Below are 17589 nucleotides of genomic sequence, written 5' to 3'. Positions count from 1 at the left end.
ATTAAAGCTTGTAAATACTTTGAAGTAGTCTGTACGCAATTTGAAGTAAAAAAAAACCACAGCTAGTTACCATACAAAATAGCAGTTGTGTTAGACTGGGGTAATCTTAGTCATGTTATAGCTAGTAATGTCTGTGGAAGGCAGCAGGTCAAAGTTGAATAGTGAATATGCGAGCAACACATTAGAGGTTGGAATTAAATATATTACTTCAGATATCAGGAGAGTTGATTTTTAAACAATGGAAGGATAAAATGGCCGAAGTAACTGAGCAAAAAGAACACTTTGAAGAATAAGAAAAGCTGCAAGTTAAGATATACCACACGGAAGCAAAAGATTAATGTTAAAGCTGAGATCAAAGCAGTTAAATGTAGAAGTTAAAAAAACAACTACTTCATACGCATTGACCTCTGAAGGAGCTTGATAGGGGTAAGGCAGTGGATGTGGTACACTTAGATTTCATTAAGGCCTTTGATACAGTTCCCCTGGAAAGGCTTCTACTGAAAATAAAGAAAGCAGGAATCAGTGGAAATATTTAATAATGGACATGCAGTTGGTTCCTCAACTAAACCCAGAAGGTAGTGACACAGGAATTGTCATCATCTTGGGAGAATGTTACCAGTGAAGTTGAGGAGTCACAAGCACAATGGCTAAATCTGGAGATGCTACAAAGCTAATGAAGGTAGGATACTGCAAAGCTGAACAGGATAAACTACAGGAGGAACTGAATATACTTGGGAATTGGGAAGACAGGTAGCAGATGAACGTCAATGTTTAGAAATGCAAAGTAGGACAAAAAAATCCATGGGGAGCTATTACTTTGTTACGAATATCTAGTTTATGTTTCATGTTAATATTTTAGAGGTAATGTTTGGTTCTGGGAGGATTAAAGTTTAACTGTAGAAAATGGGATAAATGCAACTAGAGCAGCTTGAAGATTACTACACTTAAAAGTTTGGGGCCATACTGACTTAAGGGGTTAACAGCTCAAAAGATAAGAGCCATAAAACAGCAGGTGGGCTTTCTTAGCTGGAGACATGATATCTACATTGCTTGCAAAGAAGTGCAGTCCAGAGAGAGGTTTTGTTTTAGGGGTTAGAGCTAAATTAGTTTAAAAGCATTCAGTAAACCTTGAAAGGTTACGTTACAATGGAGATGTGTGGAGCTTAAGAAAATTCTCTGGTTTCAATTCTTCTGTGTGTTTGCTGGGAGTGATGTGTTCTGCAGCAGGGGAAGAGGTTCCAGACTGGACCTTGTGGTTTGCAGCTCACAGAGAATCCCTGGGAGCTGGTCAGTGCAGCTAGGGCTCAGGAGAAGTCCTGGAGAACTGTGAAGGTGGCAGAAGGTCACTGGTTCTGTGCTAGAGAGGAGTAGGGCTCAAGAGAAGTCCTGGGAGCCATTTATAGCTTGGTGTAGTTAGGAGACTGGTGTTTGGAGAAACACAGGGGTAGTGTCAGCTTAGTGAATCTAGGGGTCTGTAAAAGAGATGGAATTGTGCTGGTAATTAGAGGCAGGAGTGCGGCTTTGTAAATCCTGTGGAACGCATTCTCAGGAGAAGAGGCTGAACCATTGGGAGAAGAGCAGTTATTGAGGCAGTTCGAATCAGAGCGGCTTTCAAGGGAATTCAGGGGCTACATTTTCTAAAGTGAAGAAATGAAATCCCTCGTGAGGGAGAGAAGAGCTTTAAAGAGATTTTATGACTCTCAGTGGTCACTGGCATCTGGGTGGGATGATGAGAAATCTGTGGGATCTGTCTTGGTCGCACCTGTCATTAAGTATGCAGTATGGTTCGACCACAGTTTGCCTGTTAATTCACATTTACCTCATGTTAATTCTGAATGTTAGAGTGTAAGATAGATATAGCAAATTGTTTTGTTTTTCTGACTTTGTAAAGTTCATTTTGTTTGTTTAAAACTGTGGAATCTTGTGGATTTGTTCTCCTAACTGGGATTTCAAACATGGTCTACTTTAAACAAAAACTTACTGATGCCTCACCGGATCACCATAACTTAAATGGAAATATAATATACATGAAAAACGAAGAGTTCCAGGAGTCCTTCTTAACAATAAATTGCAGCTATCGCAGTGAGGATGGCAAATCAGAAGTTAGGATGTACTGAAAGGTATATATGGAATAGAGATAATGAGGTAATCCTGCCACATTATAAATCATTGCTGCAACTGGACTTAGAATACTGTGTACAGTTCGGGTTGCCACAATACAAAAAGGATATTGCGGCTGTTGAGAGGTACAAAAGGGAGCGACAAGTATGATTGAGGGGATTGGATTATGGTGAAAGATTATATAAACTCAGCATGTTCTAGCTGAGAAAGAGAAGGTTGAGAAATTTCTGTCTTTAGGGTTCTAAAGTGGGTAAATATAGATCTTGCTGTATCCAATATACTTGCCATTTTTGCCTACACTTTGAAACATTTCTGAAATTCGAGATTAGGTGCTATTCAAATATAAAAAGGAGTGGGCAATTTTCACAGAATACTTTAAGGTGCTAAAGAGCCTTCAAGGTGATCAAGATGGGATCTTAAACTGCAATGCCGGTATAGCCCATAAAGTCAAGACACCATCTTGATAAAGGAATTGAAATCAAAGCTAGGAATGGCCACCCAGAAAGCTTATTAACCAGCCGACTGCTCCTTAAAATGCCTGCTAGCCCTGATTAAAAAGTTTTCATGGCATTTTGGAGGCTAGTGCTTCAACTAATGCCGTCTCCTAAAAGTGACTTGCTCTTTGGAAGTAAACACAGCATTGACGTCCACTTCAAGTTGACTTAAAGGAATACTCACCACTTCATATTCATCGCTGCCGAAGCTGTGAAGAGAACTTTTGAAACACATTGGGAGACTTCTGGGACACTTTGTCAAGACTTCACCAATAGAGAAACAACATTTATCCTGCAAACTCTCCGAGGATTTCATCTAGAAGGATTAAGTGCTGTGCTACTCTACTTTATTTGTCACCTCATAGGGGTCACCAGGAGAAAGGGAGTGCTTGATAATGGGCATCTTGTTAGGGGTTCCCTTGTTCTGGAAGAGGAATGGAAGGAGGAGATGATGCCAGACAGAGCAGCACCAGCTGCTGTAGGAGAGAGTGACAGGACAACATGGTTGCATCCTTCCTTCTTCCCACCATCATCACCCCCACCCCACTGTTGATACAGGATATCCCTTCTCCCCTAAACCGTGCAGTGCAACAAGTCAGCTGCACATAGCAAACAGAAGTTAGAGGGAACATTGGTTAGTACCAAAATTGTGAGCTAAAAACAGGCTAGTCTTATTAGTACTGCATCCATTTAGTGACTGCTTTCACCTTTTGGCCAAAATAACATTAAGTTTTTTTTCAAAATCCTCCTGATTCTATCACAGGTTTGTACATATTTCACTATATTACAGCAGTGACTACATTTTCAAAACTACTTCATCAATGGTGAAGCATTTTGAAGCATGATGTTGTTAAAGGTGCTATTTAAATTCAAGTTTGTTCATTTTAACACAAGATGGATAGGTAATGTATTGAGTAAGGAAAACATTCAATAAGAGCCTGATTGTAAGCTTTGCTGCAGTCAGATAAACATGGCTCATATTTCATGATGCACCATCACATCTTGAACTTGGATCATTAAAACGTCACAAGACACTGCAGCATTTGCAACACTATGGAACAAAACCTGTCTGTGCTGGAGAACTGATTGGGTTGCACACTGCTTACACAATATACTGATGGGACAAACATCAAATGTTTTCTAAAGATTCACAGGGTAAATTCATGGCATATAATCCAGTTTATTACCTGTTTGTGACAAAAGTCAGCGCCGTTATCCCAGATGAGCCCTCTTCGTTACTGCAGCGCAGTGTTCCATCTGCAGCGTCCCACACCTGAAATGAGCCAATATCATTTTAAACAGCAAGTCTGGTCATAGTTTAAACAATAGGTTTAAAATAGGTAGAAAATAGGCCCAGAGTTTCTTTTTAACTCTCTTTAGTTTTCTCCCATCTTCCTTTAGTTGCTGACCCGTGTTGCATGTAGAGTTCCATTGACATTGGACAAACCCTTTTACCTCGGCCAATTGGTCATTTTCAAATTTTAAACTGAGACTGTAAGCATAAGCAAGATATTTCCTTACAGTAGAACATTACATGTAAACCCAACCTATTCTTCCCAACATTCACACAAGCGCATTCCAGCAGAAGACACTGAGCAGTTATTAGTTCTGAACGATTTTCCTCGCTATAAGGGAAATTGGTCTTATTACTTTAAAGTATGCCAAATAACTTCAGAGCAGGAGTTAAAATGGAAATTAAGAAAATGAAAATCTCTGTGATAATCCACCAGATTAGCGAAGAGCCAAAAACAATGAAGTCATTTAAATTGTAGTTAAATGTAATTAAGGAGCATGCTCAAACTATCAGAAGGCAAAGATCAGGCTGATGTCAAAGACTTCCTGCTCACACAAGAAGTTACTCATGGATTTCCAGTCTGAAAAGTGGAGCCAAACTCTTGGGAATAATTTAAGAAACTGCAATGGGAGTGAGAGGGGAGATTTTTGCGCCTTTCTGGATAGATGATGCTCACTGGGATTTTACCTTTGCATCTCTGTTGTGATTAGACAGTTAATATACTAGAGGAATGAGCTTTGATGGACAGCTGGTCTTTTCTCTACATTCACTCTTTCAAATATACTTATGGCTTCACTGAAAATTCCGAAAAAGCTGAGATTAATAAAATTATTACCTCAAGTCGTCCACTGCTTCTTCCTGCTACAATCAGGTTACCCTGTATGCCAAGACTCCAGACAGAGCATTCGCAGTCCCCAACCCACATAGGAATGGGGGACGTCTTCTCAAACACAGGAAGTGGCTCATCCCCTAAACTCCGCCTCCTGTGGTTGCAGCCACCATCCCAGCCATGTGATTTGAGGTTCACAGATGTTTGAGAACACCTCAAAAGTGTTGGGGGAGATGGGTAACACCTCAGGTTCTGTACATTCAACATTTTATGATCCTCGTATGCTTTATCATATGCTCTGCCATAGTCATAGCCAGTCTCTTGTGAATGTTCAGAGACAGTCCGCTGTCTGGAAACTGTATCTTCCTCTTTAATCTGCTCTGCAAAGTTGGTGTCTATTAACCCAGATAAGTCTGGCTGATCGGTGAACAGAATAGGTTGCGTAGGGGTCATTCTCCTCCGGACGTTGAGCTCGTTCTCGAATGAATCATCTGCTCCATTCTCAGGATCTGATATATATTCCCAGCTCTCCTGCCACTCATAGCAACTGCTGCTATCCCTCCATTGCCTAAAAATGGACGGAAAAGACCAAGTAAACTGTAGAGCAATTTCTAATAGACTGCATTTCAGAACACAAAAGTCTGAACAAACTTTCTACATAGAATGTAAAGTTTTCACAGAGAATACTTTTTAATTTCATGTCTTATTTTAACCCATTTCAAAATCATGAGATGCTAACATAACTTAGTCATTAAATAGTCCAATCTGTATTTTGCGGCAGGTCATATGGATTGAGAATTATTTTCATAATTATTTGCTATAATTTTTAATAATCTAGTTGAACTTCCATATAGTTCAAGTTGGAAGGACAATCTAAGGGTAGCTTGAAGTATGCCCTCACCCCTCAATGCTGCAACAAATGAAAAATGTTACAATTCTAAAAAGTTGTGTCTAGCTCTTTCAATCTCTCAGTTGGTAAAAACAGTGTGTGACTGAACCACATCGACCAGAAGCGCCCAGGTTTAATTTCTGATCTTCTGAGTTATTTGTTGTAGTTGCAGGACTAGTTTAGGCCCAATAACTGACCTCAACACCACAGCTCTGAGAAGAGGAAAATCACAAAACTCCTATCAATATCAATGTGCGTATTTAGACATTACATAGAATGCACAATACAAAGACAGATCATTCAGCCCAAATGGTCTAGTTTATGCTCCGCAGGAGCCTCTTCCCACCCCTCGTCATCTAACCCTATTACAAATGTCCTGATTTTTAACTTGTTTCTTCTTGCATTTCAACTCTTCACTGCAGTAAGCAATTTGATAAGATTAAATCTAACAGCAAAATTACATTCAGTGGGATTTTCCACACCCGCCCGCCGCCGTGATCCTCCTTGGGTGCCACCTCGCCAGCGACAGGTGCCACCCGGGATGGGGCGATAAAATCCCGGCCACTGTCTCATACCTAGCTTATGTGTTACAGAAAAATGAATTCAGGACTGCCTAAACACAAGAAGATTCAAAAGAAAAATGGGAGGATATTGTTCCAGGTATGCAATAAAACAATTGGAATGAGTGAATGAATGAATATTTTACCCTGGGTTTGGTATGACAGTCAGACAATCACCAGTCTGTGCATCCCACACTCTGATTTGTCCAGACAAGCAGCAGCTGACCAACAACATCCCATCACTGGCTAAGCATTCAATATCCTAGATAAAAAAATTAATAAGATGCATTTAAGAAAATTTTATATGTCTTGTTATTCTTTCACAGAATGTGGGTGCTCCTGGCTAGGCCAGCATTTGTTACCTATGCCACTAAGGTTGTAACCAGTAGGGGTGTATAGGATGATGGCTACAGGATTAATACATACACAGAAAGTTCTAATCATTTTCATACTTCAGTCTTTGACTGGCGAATACTGGATTGCACACCTATGCAAAATAGCACACTAAACAATGAAATGTGGACTGCTGAGGAATAGTCAAGAATGGTTTTCTTCTTGAAAGGATCTTTAGTAGACACCAACTTTAAAACAAAAGCAAAATATTGTGGATGCTGGAAATCTGAAATAAAAACAGAAAATGCTGCGAGTTCTCAGTAAGTTAGGTAATGTGTGGAGAAAGACCCAAAATATTAACTCTGTTTATTTCTCCACAGATTCTGCCTGACCTGCTGAGCATTTCCAGCATTTTCTGTTATCACTTCAGTTCAATAGTCAGCTCTTAAATTGTAAAGACAGTCATTCAGGACTGTGCTGTGATACTATTGGTAACACAATCCAAAACCTGGGAAATTTACCATAAGAAATTAGGTCAATGGGTTTAAGTGACACAACATCTCACCTCCATAAAGGACCGATTTATCCATATAAAATTTGTTCAAAATAATTTACATTCTAGTGGTTTTGGTTGAGAATACTCATAGCTTTGCAACTCAGAAGTCATGAAATCAAAACCACTATGACAAGTTGTGAAACTGAATTCAATAAACCTGGTCATTTGTGTGCACTGGAGTATGAAAAGTGATCAAGTAATTTTCCAGATTATTATAAAAACCTAAATGGTTCATTCATGTCCTTCATAGAAGCAAACTTTCCACCTCGAATTGGTCTGGCCTACACAAGAACACATTACATAGTTGATTCTGAATGCACTCTGAAGAGACTTAGCAACAGTCATTTGTACAAAGCAATTGCTTTTTTATGATTGAGCAATAAATGTGGCCTTGTGAGCATTCAATAGCGAGGATGACACAGAAGCAAGGTTATCACTGTTGAGTGTAATATTTAATCTGAATAAGATGTGAACCATGCAACAGGAAGTGTGAAATTATTAGAGGCTTTTTTTTGCAGCAATTCATGTACTGTGTTTTAAATATGGTACTGTATTCTCTAAAAATATTAGTAATATAGATGACATAAGAAATAGTAGGCCATTCAGCCCCTCAAGCATGCCCTGCCATTCAATAAGATCATGGCTGATCTGCCCCAGGCCTCAACTCCTCTTTCTGCCAGCTCCTCATAGCGCTCAACTCCCCGATATTTCAAAAATTTTACCTCCTCTTTAAATACTTTGTGATCTAGCCTTCACAACTCTCTGGAGAATTACAGACATTCACTACCCTCCTGGGAGAAGAAATTCCTTTGCATCTCAGTTTTAAATGAGTGCCCCATTATTCTGTAACTATGTCCCCTAGTTCGAGATTCTCCCACTAGTGGAAACATCATCTTACCAACTGCCCTGTCAAACCCCATCAGGACCTTGTACATTTCAATAAGATCACCCCTCATTCTTCTAAACTCTAATGAATAAAGGCCTAATCTGTTTAGCCGTTCCTGATAAGTCAATCCCTTCATCCCCAACCATGTCCTTTTCTCACTGGCTGCTGTTGTTTCTCATAAATGTGGCGATGACTGCTTCAAATGAGTTTTTGCAGCATTCTTGCTGTTGAGCGGCAACTCACTTCCCAGAGCAAGCGCATACAGGGGGCACCACTGACCTTCTTAGAGATCATGGTCTGGTGAATTGTGAGGCTGGAAGGTGCAAGTGTGGATGCTAAATCAGCTCTTGATGTGACAGGTTGGACATCCCTTTCAATGAAATGGAATGGCATTCAGGGCCAGGAGAAACGTGGCCATCTCCCCTTCGCTTTACTTCTCCTGGAATCTGGTGGCAGTTAAGGTATCATGGGCACATCTCCCACGTTTTGCTTCCTCTATAGCATCGTCGCATTCAAAATGACTTTCATCAACCTCGAAGTTCCTGGGTCTCCTGATTTTCATTCTCCGAGGAGCTCTCCTCCTCTTCCATTTCACCCTCAGGCAAGGGATCACCATGCCAGGTTGTGAAGGGTGCAATGCACAGCGATGATGCGGGAAACCCTATAAGGAGTGTACTGTAGTGCACCACCTGAGCAGTCCAAACATCTGAAGCCCATCTTCAGAATGCCAATGGTCTGCTCAATTCGGGACTGTGTGGAGCTGTGGCCTGTGTTGTACCTCTCTGAACCACTCTGAGGCCGATGCACCGGTGTCATCAGCCAGCATTTCAGTGGGTACCCCATATCACCAAGGAGCTAGACGTTCAGGCCCTTCGAAAATCTGAGGCACCTGGGAGTGTCTCAGGATGTATGAGTCATGGCAACTCCCAGGGTACCTGGCACAAGCGTGCATTATGTGCTTCTGATGATCATAGACCAGCTGAACATTGATGGGATGATAGCCTTTACGATTGAAAAACATTAGGCCATGGAGCCCTTAAAGTCACTTGGGTACAGTCGATTGCATCCTGCACTCTTGGGAAGCCTGAGATAGCTAGAAAGCCGTTGAATCTTGCAGTCTGGCTATCTTCATCGACAGCAAGCCTCACATAATGAGGTGCCTTGGTGTAGAGGCCATCTGTGACCTCTTTGATGCATCTATGTGTTGCGGACTGTGAGGTGTTGCACAGGTTCCCTATGGATCCCCGGAAAGACTTGCAGACAAAGAAATTGAACGCAGCGGTCACCTTTAAAGCCACTGGCAGGGGATAGCCTCCCCCTCCATGGGTCATTAGGTCTTCATGAAGAATGTGGCAAATGTGATCTACCAGAGCTCGGGACAAGCGTAGATGTACGCGGCACTCTCTCTCACTCATCTCTAAATAGGAGGGTCTTCTTTAATATACACTAGGTCTGGCGAGTTGCCTCTGTTGTCTGGGTCTACCCTCCTGACCTTCATGTTCTTGCTGTGGCTCCCCTTGACCCTGGACCTGAGGTGGGGCCTCCTCCTGACGTTGCACTCAATGTCACCTCCTTTTTCTCCTCCACTGAATTGGAACCTTCAAAAAGGCAACATTGAGCCCTGGATCCCTAATTGCTTAATCCTTCTATCTGAAATGAAAGATTGAACAGATTAATGACTAATGGATGATGATAATGAAGCTCACAATCTGTCACCATTACCAACTGTAGTAGGTTTCTGCCCTACTAGTCTTATCACTGATGCAGCCTTGTACCGGAGGTGTTAACAGACACATTGAGGTGACCAAGATGCCATCCTTGAGACTTAACATTTGAATCCCAGAGTGATTGGAGAAGGTTTGAATGACATGCACGACCTGACCTTGCTCGGAGCCTCGCCTCTGATCTGGCATACTAATTAACAATAAGTTGCTCATGATTAATGACTGGATGCACTTTGGGCTGTTATGAATGCTAATTCAGGAAAGCACATGACAGTCCTCCATTGATGGGATGCCATATATGCCACATCTGTGCCTTCTTAACAATTGCCTGCGTTCCCAAATATTCATATACCTATGTGTTAATGCTGAAATGCAGTGACTTTGATGTTAAGCCACAGACTCCTACAGATCCCTGTGACAGTGCCGAAAAAGGCACGGGTTCCAATGGCTACCTTCTCAGGGAGGTCTTCTGCCTTTATCTCAGCTCAGACTCCAGATTATTCTTGTGGCACCAACAATTTAGAGGGCGCCCCCAGAAAGGGCCCCTTAGTCCAGCACTGCAGTTCTCCTGCACTGCCTCAAACCCCTCCTGTTCAGATTCACTTCCACTTTCGATTTTTAACTGTGCCAAAATTGCGATAGTGCAAAATGGCGGCGGTTCTGCGCTATTACTTCAAGGCCAGCTTCGACACTCCCTCTCTCACTGTCCACGTCCCAGAAATTTACATGGAACCTCACAATGTGAAGGTAGAGCTCTCTCCTGTTATTCTTCAACCTCCCCCAGTAATACTGGATCCTATTGTTGTTGTGCTGGAAATTCCTTCCCTCCCCACTGAGCCCATTAATACTGGTGTGCCCATGCCCCACGTGGACTTGTACCCTCCCCATTTAGAGGCTGTGCATGGTCACCTACCGAGGAGAACCCCCTCGAGGAAAACTTAAAACAAAGGCTGCAGGTGCCTCCCATAACCATTACCATTCCATCTGCAACCCAGTACAGAGAAAGACAAGCCCATGGACAGTGACTGTGAAAAAGCACTGCACACCAAGTTATGCATTATTCCAATTGAGCACACAGCTCTTGCCTCTCTCTGGAGTTGGAGTACACCATGCTCACCATGAATAGCACTGCAGCATGGTCCACTGCAACTCTCTGACTCTTAACTGTGAGGTCCACAAAGCCCAGGGCTGTCTCTACTCTCTGACTCCAAGCCCCATACCTAGGACTTTGACCTTCAGACTTCTCCATTGCCCTCATGACTGAAGACCACACTGTCTTCTCCCCAACCCCTTTCAAAGCCTTCCTGCCCCTTTGCCCACTAACACAGAATCACAGAATCTTAACAGCACAGAAGGCCGTCATTCGGCCCATCGTGTCTGCACCGGCTCTCCAAATGAGCACTATGACCTAGTGCCAATGCCCTGCCTTTTCCCCATACTCTTGCACATTATTTCTATTCAAATAATCATCTAATACTCTCTTGCATGCCTTGATTGATGATTATGTGTTTTCCCCCTCCCCCCAACCTCTTACAAAACTTTCATGCTCCTTTGCCCAGTATGCTTTTTATCTTCCCCCCTACCCCGCCCCATCCTGCAGTTGAAATGTTGGTCTCTGAATGTTCAGCTCTGTCTGAGTACCACTACATAGTGGTGTCCTTCAGGACAACGGTGGCACTGGCCTGGAGCAGACCACTCCCTATACTCCCCACCCCAGTCATAATGCTTGTCTCTGTCTGAATGTTGAGTCCCGCCTGAGTATCGCTGCACAGTGGTGTCCTTGTGACTAGGGAGGCAGCATTGCGAGCAGACCAACCCTACAGTCCCAGCATTGTGATGTTCCACTGACATCGCAAGAGACCAGCAAAGCGCTGCGGCAGGCAGACTATGAATGTTGCACTCACCTCGAAGTCATGAGCAAAGTGCCATCCAACCAGTCCATGCCACTCTTTTTCAAATGAGATTCAAGCCGATGTGATTTCCCACTGGCGCGACGCAAGATTGGAAGGCGGCACATAATTTGGGCGAGAAGCTAATTTAATGAGCATTCATGAGATGGTAATGTATGCAAATGGAATTCAAACCACTAATCAGCGGGATACCCGACCTGCCATTAACCCGCCATCAGGAGAATTGCAAACTATTTTTACGTCAACGGGTTTCCGAGTTTTTTGGCTCTCACTAGATTCCCCACTCCCACCCGCCAGGAAACCCACCGTGCGTAGGGTAGGAAAATTTTGCCACATGACACTTTTTTTGTTCTTTCACAAGGCGTGGCTGTTGCTAGCTAGGCCAGCACTTTTATTGCCCATCCCTAATTGCCCTTGAGAAAGTGGTAGTGAGCTGTCTTCTTAACGTGCTGTTTGGGAGGGAGTTCCAGGATTTTGACCCAGCGACAGTGAAGGAACAGTGATATAGTTCCAAGTCAGGGTGGTGAGTGACTTGGAGGGGAAATGCAAGTGGTGGTGTTCCCATGCATCTGCTCCTCTTGTCCTCCTAGGTGGTATCAGTCATGGGTTTGGAAGGTGCTGTCAAAGGAGCCTTGGTGAGTTGCTGAAGTATATCTTGTAGATAGTACGCATAGCTACCACTGTGTGGTGGTGGTGGTGGAGAGTGTGGATGTTGAAGCTGATGGAAGGGGAGCCAATCAAGCAGGCTGCTTTGTCCTGGACGGTGTTGAGCTTCTTACATAAGAACATAAGGAATATGAACAGGAGTAGACCATTCAGCCCCTTGAGCCTGCTCCACCATTCAATAAGGTCATGGTTGATCTGCTTGTGTTTCGATTTCCACATTCCCATCTAATCTTGATAACCTTTGATTCCCTTGTCTAACAAGAATGTATCTACCTCTGCCTTAAAAATATTCAATGACCCCGCCTCCACCATCTTCTGAAGCAGAGAATTCCAAAGTCGCACAACCCTCGGAGAAAAAATTTCTCCTCATCTCTATCCTAAAAGGGTGACCCCTAATTTTAAAACAGCGCCCCCTAGTTCTGGACTCACCCACAAGAGGAAACATTCTTTCAATGTCGACCTTGTCACGGCCATTCAGGACCTTGTAGACTTCAATCAAATCATCTCTCACTCTTCTAAACTCCAGTGGAAACAAGCCCAGTCTGTCCAACCTTTCCTCAGAAGACAACCCACTCATTCCAGGTATCAAGCTAGTAAACCTCCTTTGACCTGTCTCCAATGCATTTACATCTTTTCTTAAATAAGGAGACCAAAACTGCACACGGTATTTGAGGTGCAGTTTCGCCAATGCCCTGTATGACTGATGCATAACATCCTTACTTTTATGTTCAATCCCTGTCGTAATAAAGGATAGCATTCCATTTGCCTTAATTACTTGCTGTACCTGCATACTAACTTTTTGTGACTCATACTAGAACACCTTGATCCCTCTGCACCTCAGAATTATGCAGCCGTTCTCCATTTAAGTAGTATTCTGCTTTTTTGTTCTTCCTGCCAAAGTGAACCACATTTTCCCACATTAAACTCCATTTGCCAAATCTTTGCCCACTCACTTGAGTGCTGTTGGCGCTGCACTCATCCAAGCAATTGCAGAGTATTCCATCACACTCCTGACTTCTGCCTTGTAGATGGTGGGCAGGCTTTGGGGAGTCAGGAGTTGAGTTACTCTCTGCAGAATTCCCGGTCTCTGACCTATTCCTGTAACCACAATGTTCATATGGCTGGTCCAGTTCAGTTTCTGGTCAATGGTAAGCCCCAGGACGTTGATAGTGGGGGATTCAACAATTGTAATGCCATTGAATGTCGAGGAAAGACATTCTTTCTTGTTGTAGATAGTCATTGCCTGGCACTTAAGTGGTAAGTAACATTTGCACCACACACACCAGCCCAAGCCTGAATGTTGTTCAGGTCTTGCTGCATTTGGGCACAGACCTCAGCAACCGAGGAGTCGCGAATGGTGCTTAACATTATGCGATCATCAATGAACATCCGCACTTCTGATATTATGATGGAGGGTCACTGATGAAGCATCTGATGGTTGGGCCTAGGACACTACCCTGAGGAGCTCTTGCAGCGATATCCTGGGACTGACATGATTCACCTTCAACAAGCACAGCCATCTTCCTTTGTGCTAGCTATGACGGGTTATCCAGTGTAGATTCTTATTAGGCTGGTCAGATCAAAACAAATATACAGTAATGCATCTTGCTGATTGTAAATATAAGCAATGCAACCCATAAAGAGCCCATTTACATTTATGCACTTCTCACAAATGTATCAATATGTTTCACAGACTAAGAGGTATCATGAAGTGAAATGACTGCTGTTATTTAAATCATGCTTTCCCATTTAAAGAAAATGTTACAATGTTTGGCCGTGAGCATATAGAGGATATATAATATAGAGGAATATACAAGTTTCCAAATGTTTTTTTTATTCATTTACAGGATGTGGGCTTTGCTGGCTGGGCCAGCGAATATTGCCCATCCCTAGCTGCCCTTGAGAAGGTGGTGGTGAGCTGCCTTCTTGAACTGCTGCAGTCCGTGTGGTGTAGGTACGCCCACAGTGCTGTTAGGGGGTTCCTGGATTTTGACCCAGCGACAGCGAAGGAAAGGCGATATATTTCTAAGTCAGGATGGTAAGTGACTTGGAAGGGAACTTCCAGTTGGTGGTATTCCCATCTATCTGCTGCCTTTATCCTTCCAGATAGTACTGGACGGGGGTTTGGAAGGTGCTGTCAAAGGAACCTTGGTGAATTCCTGCAGTGCATCTTGTAGATGGTACACACTGCTGCTACTGTGCGTCGGTGGTGAAGGGAGTGAATGTTTGTGGATGTGGTGCCAATCAAGCGGGCTGCTTTGTCCTGGACGGTGTCAAGCTTCTTCAGTGTTGTGGGTGCTGCACTCATCCAGGCAGGTGGAGAGTATTCCATCACACTCCTGACTTGACGTGGACAGGCTTTGGGGAGTCAGGAGGTAAGTTACTCATCGCATGGTTCCTAGCCTCTGACATACTCTTGTAGCCACAGTATTTATATGGCTAGTCCAGTTCAGTTTCTGGTCAATGGTAACCCCGAAGATGTTGATAGTGGGGGTTTAGTGATGGTAATGCCATTAAACATCAAGGGGCGATGGTTGGATTCTCTCTTGTTGGAGATGGTCATTGCCTGACACTTGTGTGGCACGATGTTACTTGCCACTTGGCAGCCCAAGCCTGAATATTGTCCAGGTCTTGCTGCATTTGGACATGGACTGCTTCAGTATCTAAGGAGTTGCGAATGATGCTGAACATTGTGCAGACATCAGCGAACATCCCCACTTCTGACCTTATGATGGTAGGAACGTCATTGATGAAGCAGCTGAAGATGGTTGGGTCGAGGACACTACCCTGAGGAACTCCTGCAGTGATGTCCTGGAGCTGAGATGACTGACCTCCAACAACCACAACCACCTTCCTTTATGCTAGGTATGACTCCAACCAGTAGAGTTTTCCCCGATTCCCACTGGCTCCAGTTTTGCTAGGGCTCCTTGATGCCACACTCGGTCAAATGTGGCCCTGATGTCAAGGGCAGTCACTCTCACCTCACCTCAGGAGTTCAGCTCTTTTGCCCATGTTTGAACCAAGGCCATAGCGAGGTCAGGAGCTGAGTGGCCCTGGCGGAACCCAAACTTGAGTATCAGTGAGCAGGCTAATGCTAAGCAAGTGCCACTTGATAGCACTGTTGATAACCCCTTCCATTACTTTAATGATGATCGAGAGTAGGCTGATGGGGCAGTAATTAGCTGGGTTGGATTTGTCCTGCTTTTTACATACAGGACATACCTGGGCAATTTTCCACATAACTAGGTAGATGCCAGTGTTGTGGCTGTATGACAACAGCTTGGCTAAGGGTGAGCCAAGTTCTGGAGCACAAGTCTTCAGTACTATTGCCAAAATATTGCCAGCGCCCACAGCCTTTGCAGTATCCAGTGCCTTCAGCCGTTTCTTGATATCATGTGGAGTGAACTGAATTAGCTGAAGACTGGCATCTGTGATGCTGGGAACCTCTGGAGGAGGCTGAGATGGATCATCCACACGGCACTCCTGGCTGAAGATTGTAGCAAATGCTTTAACCTTATCTTTTGCACTGATGAGCTGGGCTCCTCCATCATTGAGGATAGGGATATTTGTGGAGCCTCCTCCTCCAATGAGTTTAATTGTCCACAACATTGACAACTGGGTGTAGCAGGACTGCAGCGCTTAGATCTGATCCATTGGTTGTGGGATCACTTAGCTTTGTCTATCACTTGCTGCTCATGCTGCCTGGCACGCACATAGTCCTGTGTTACAGCTCCACCAGGTTGACACTCATTTTTAGGAATGCCTGGTGCTGCTCCTGGCATGCCCTCCTGCACTCTTCATTGAACCAGGGTTGATCCCCTGGCTTGATGGTAATGGTAGAGTGGGGGATATGCCAGGCCATGAGGTTACAGATTGTGTTCGAGTACAATTCTGCTGCTGCTGATGGCCCACAGCGCCTCATAGATATCCAGTCTTGAGTTACTAGATATGTTTGAAATCTATGTCATTTAGCACGGCGGTAGTGCCACACAACACGATGGAGGGTATCCTCAATGTGAAGGCGGGGCTTTATCTACACAATGACTGGTCACTCCTACCGATACCATCATGAACAGATGCATCTGCGGCAGGCAGGTTGCTGACGATGAGGCTGAAGTATGTTTTTCCCTCTTGTTGGTTCCCTCATCACCTGTCGCAGATCCAGTCTAGCAGCTATGTCATTTAGGACTTGACCAGCTCGGTCAGTAGTGGTGCTACCAAGCCACTCTTGGTGATGGACATTGAAGTACCGCACGCAGAGTACATTCTGCGCCCTTTCCACCCTCAGTGTATCCTCCAAGTGGTGTTCAACATGGAAGAGCACTGATTCATCAGCTGAGGGAGGGTGGTACGTGGTAATCAGTAGGAGCTTTCTTTGCCCATTTTTGACCTGATGCCATGAGACTTCATGGGATCCGGAGTCGATGCTGAGGGCTCCCAGGGCAAATCCCTCCTGACTGTATACCACTGTGCCACCACCTCAGTCCTGCCGGTGGAACTGGACATACCTAGGGATGGCGATGGTGGTGTTTGGGACATTATCTGTAAGATATGATTCCATGAGTATGACTATGTCAGGCTGTTGCTTGACTAGTCTGTGAGACAGTTCTCCCAATTTTGGCATTAGCCCCTAGATGTTGCTAAGGAGGAGTTTGGAGGATCTGGAGGGTCAACAGGGCTGAGGTTGCCCATGTTGTTTCCGGTGCCTAGGTTGATGTAAGGTGGTCCGTCCAGTTTCATTCCTTTTTTGTGACTTTGTAGTGGTTTAATACAACTGAGTGCTTGCTGGGCCATTTCAGAGAGCAGTTAAGAGTCAACCACATTGCTGTGGGTCTGGAGTCACATGTAGGCCAGACCAGGTAAGGATGACGGATTTCCTTCCATGAAGGATATTGGTGAACCAGGTGGGCTTTTACGACAAGCGACAATGGTTTCATGGTCATCATTAGACTTTTAATTCCAAATTTTTATTGAATTCAAATTCCACTTCTGGCGTGGTGCGATCAAACCCGTGTCCCCAAAGCATTACCCTGGGTCTCTACGTTACTAGTACAGCAACAATACCACTATGCCATCGCCTCCCCTTAGCTTACCATTAAGTGTCCCTTCAAAATCAGTGGCAAAGTTTCACTAATGGGTGGAGAGTAGCCATAGTCATCACAGGGTAATTCTCCACGTCGCCTTCTCCCATGAGCAAGGCCACCCTGGCCATAAGTTTTTGGACAGAACACTTTATACAAGCAGAAGAGCAGAATTACAAGGAGGACTCCTGATGCCAATCCGAGAGCTCCAACTCTACAGGAAAGAAGCAGAACAAAATTGAGAAT

General features: G+C 44.0%; 1 protein-coding gene across 1 annotated transcript in view; it reads right to left on the bottom strand.

Moving 5' to 3' along the window:
• The window catches only part of scap (SREBF chaperone), a 171160-nt gene that overhangs the window by 24886 nt on the left and 128685 nt on the right, over positions 1 to 17589 (bottom strand). Inside the window, exons 15-18 of the mRNA XM_078540912.1 lie at positions 17356 to 17557; positions 6334 to 6449; positions 4745 to 5306; positions 3803 to 3888 (exon numbers count right to left, since the gene is read on the bottom strand). Of these exons, the coding sequence (XP_078397038.1) occupies positions 3803 to 3888; positions 4745 to 5306; positions 6334 to 6449; positions 17356 to 17557 (966 nt within the window). The remainder of the gene's footprint in view (positions 1 to 3802; positions 3889 to 4744; positions 5307 to 6333; positions 6450 to 17355; positions 17558 to 17589) is intronic.

The sequence above is a fragment of the Cetorhinus maximus genome, chromosome 4 (assembly GCF_964194155.1).
Source record: "Cetorhinus maximus chromosome 4, sCetMax3.hap1.1, whole genome shotgun sequence".
Lineage (NCBI taxonomy): Eukaryota > Metazoa > Chordata > Chondrichthyes > Lamniformes > Cetorhinidae > Cetorhinus > Cetorhinus maximus.
Note: the sequence above shows the minus strand (reverse complement) of the source record. Positions and strands in the feature narration are given on the sequence as shown.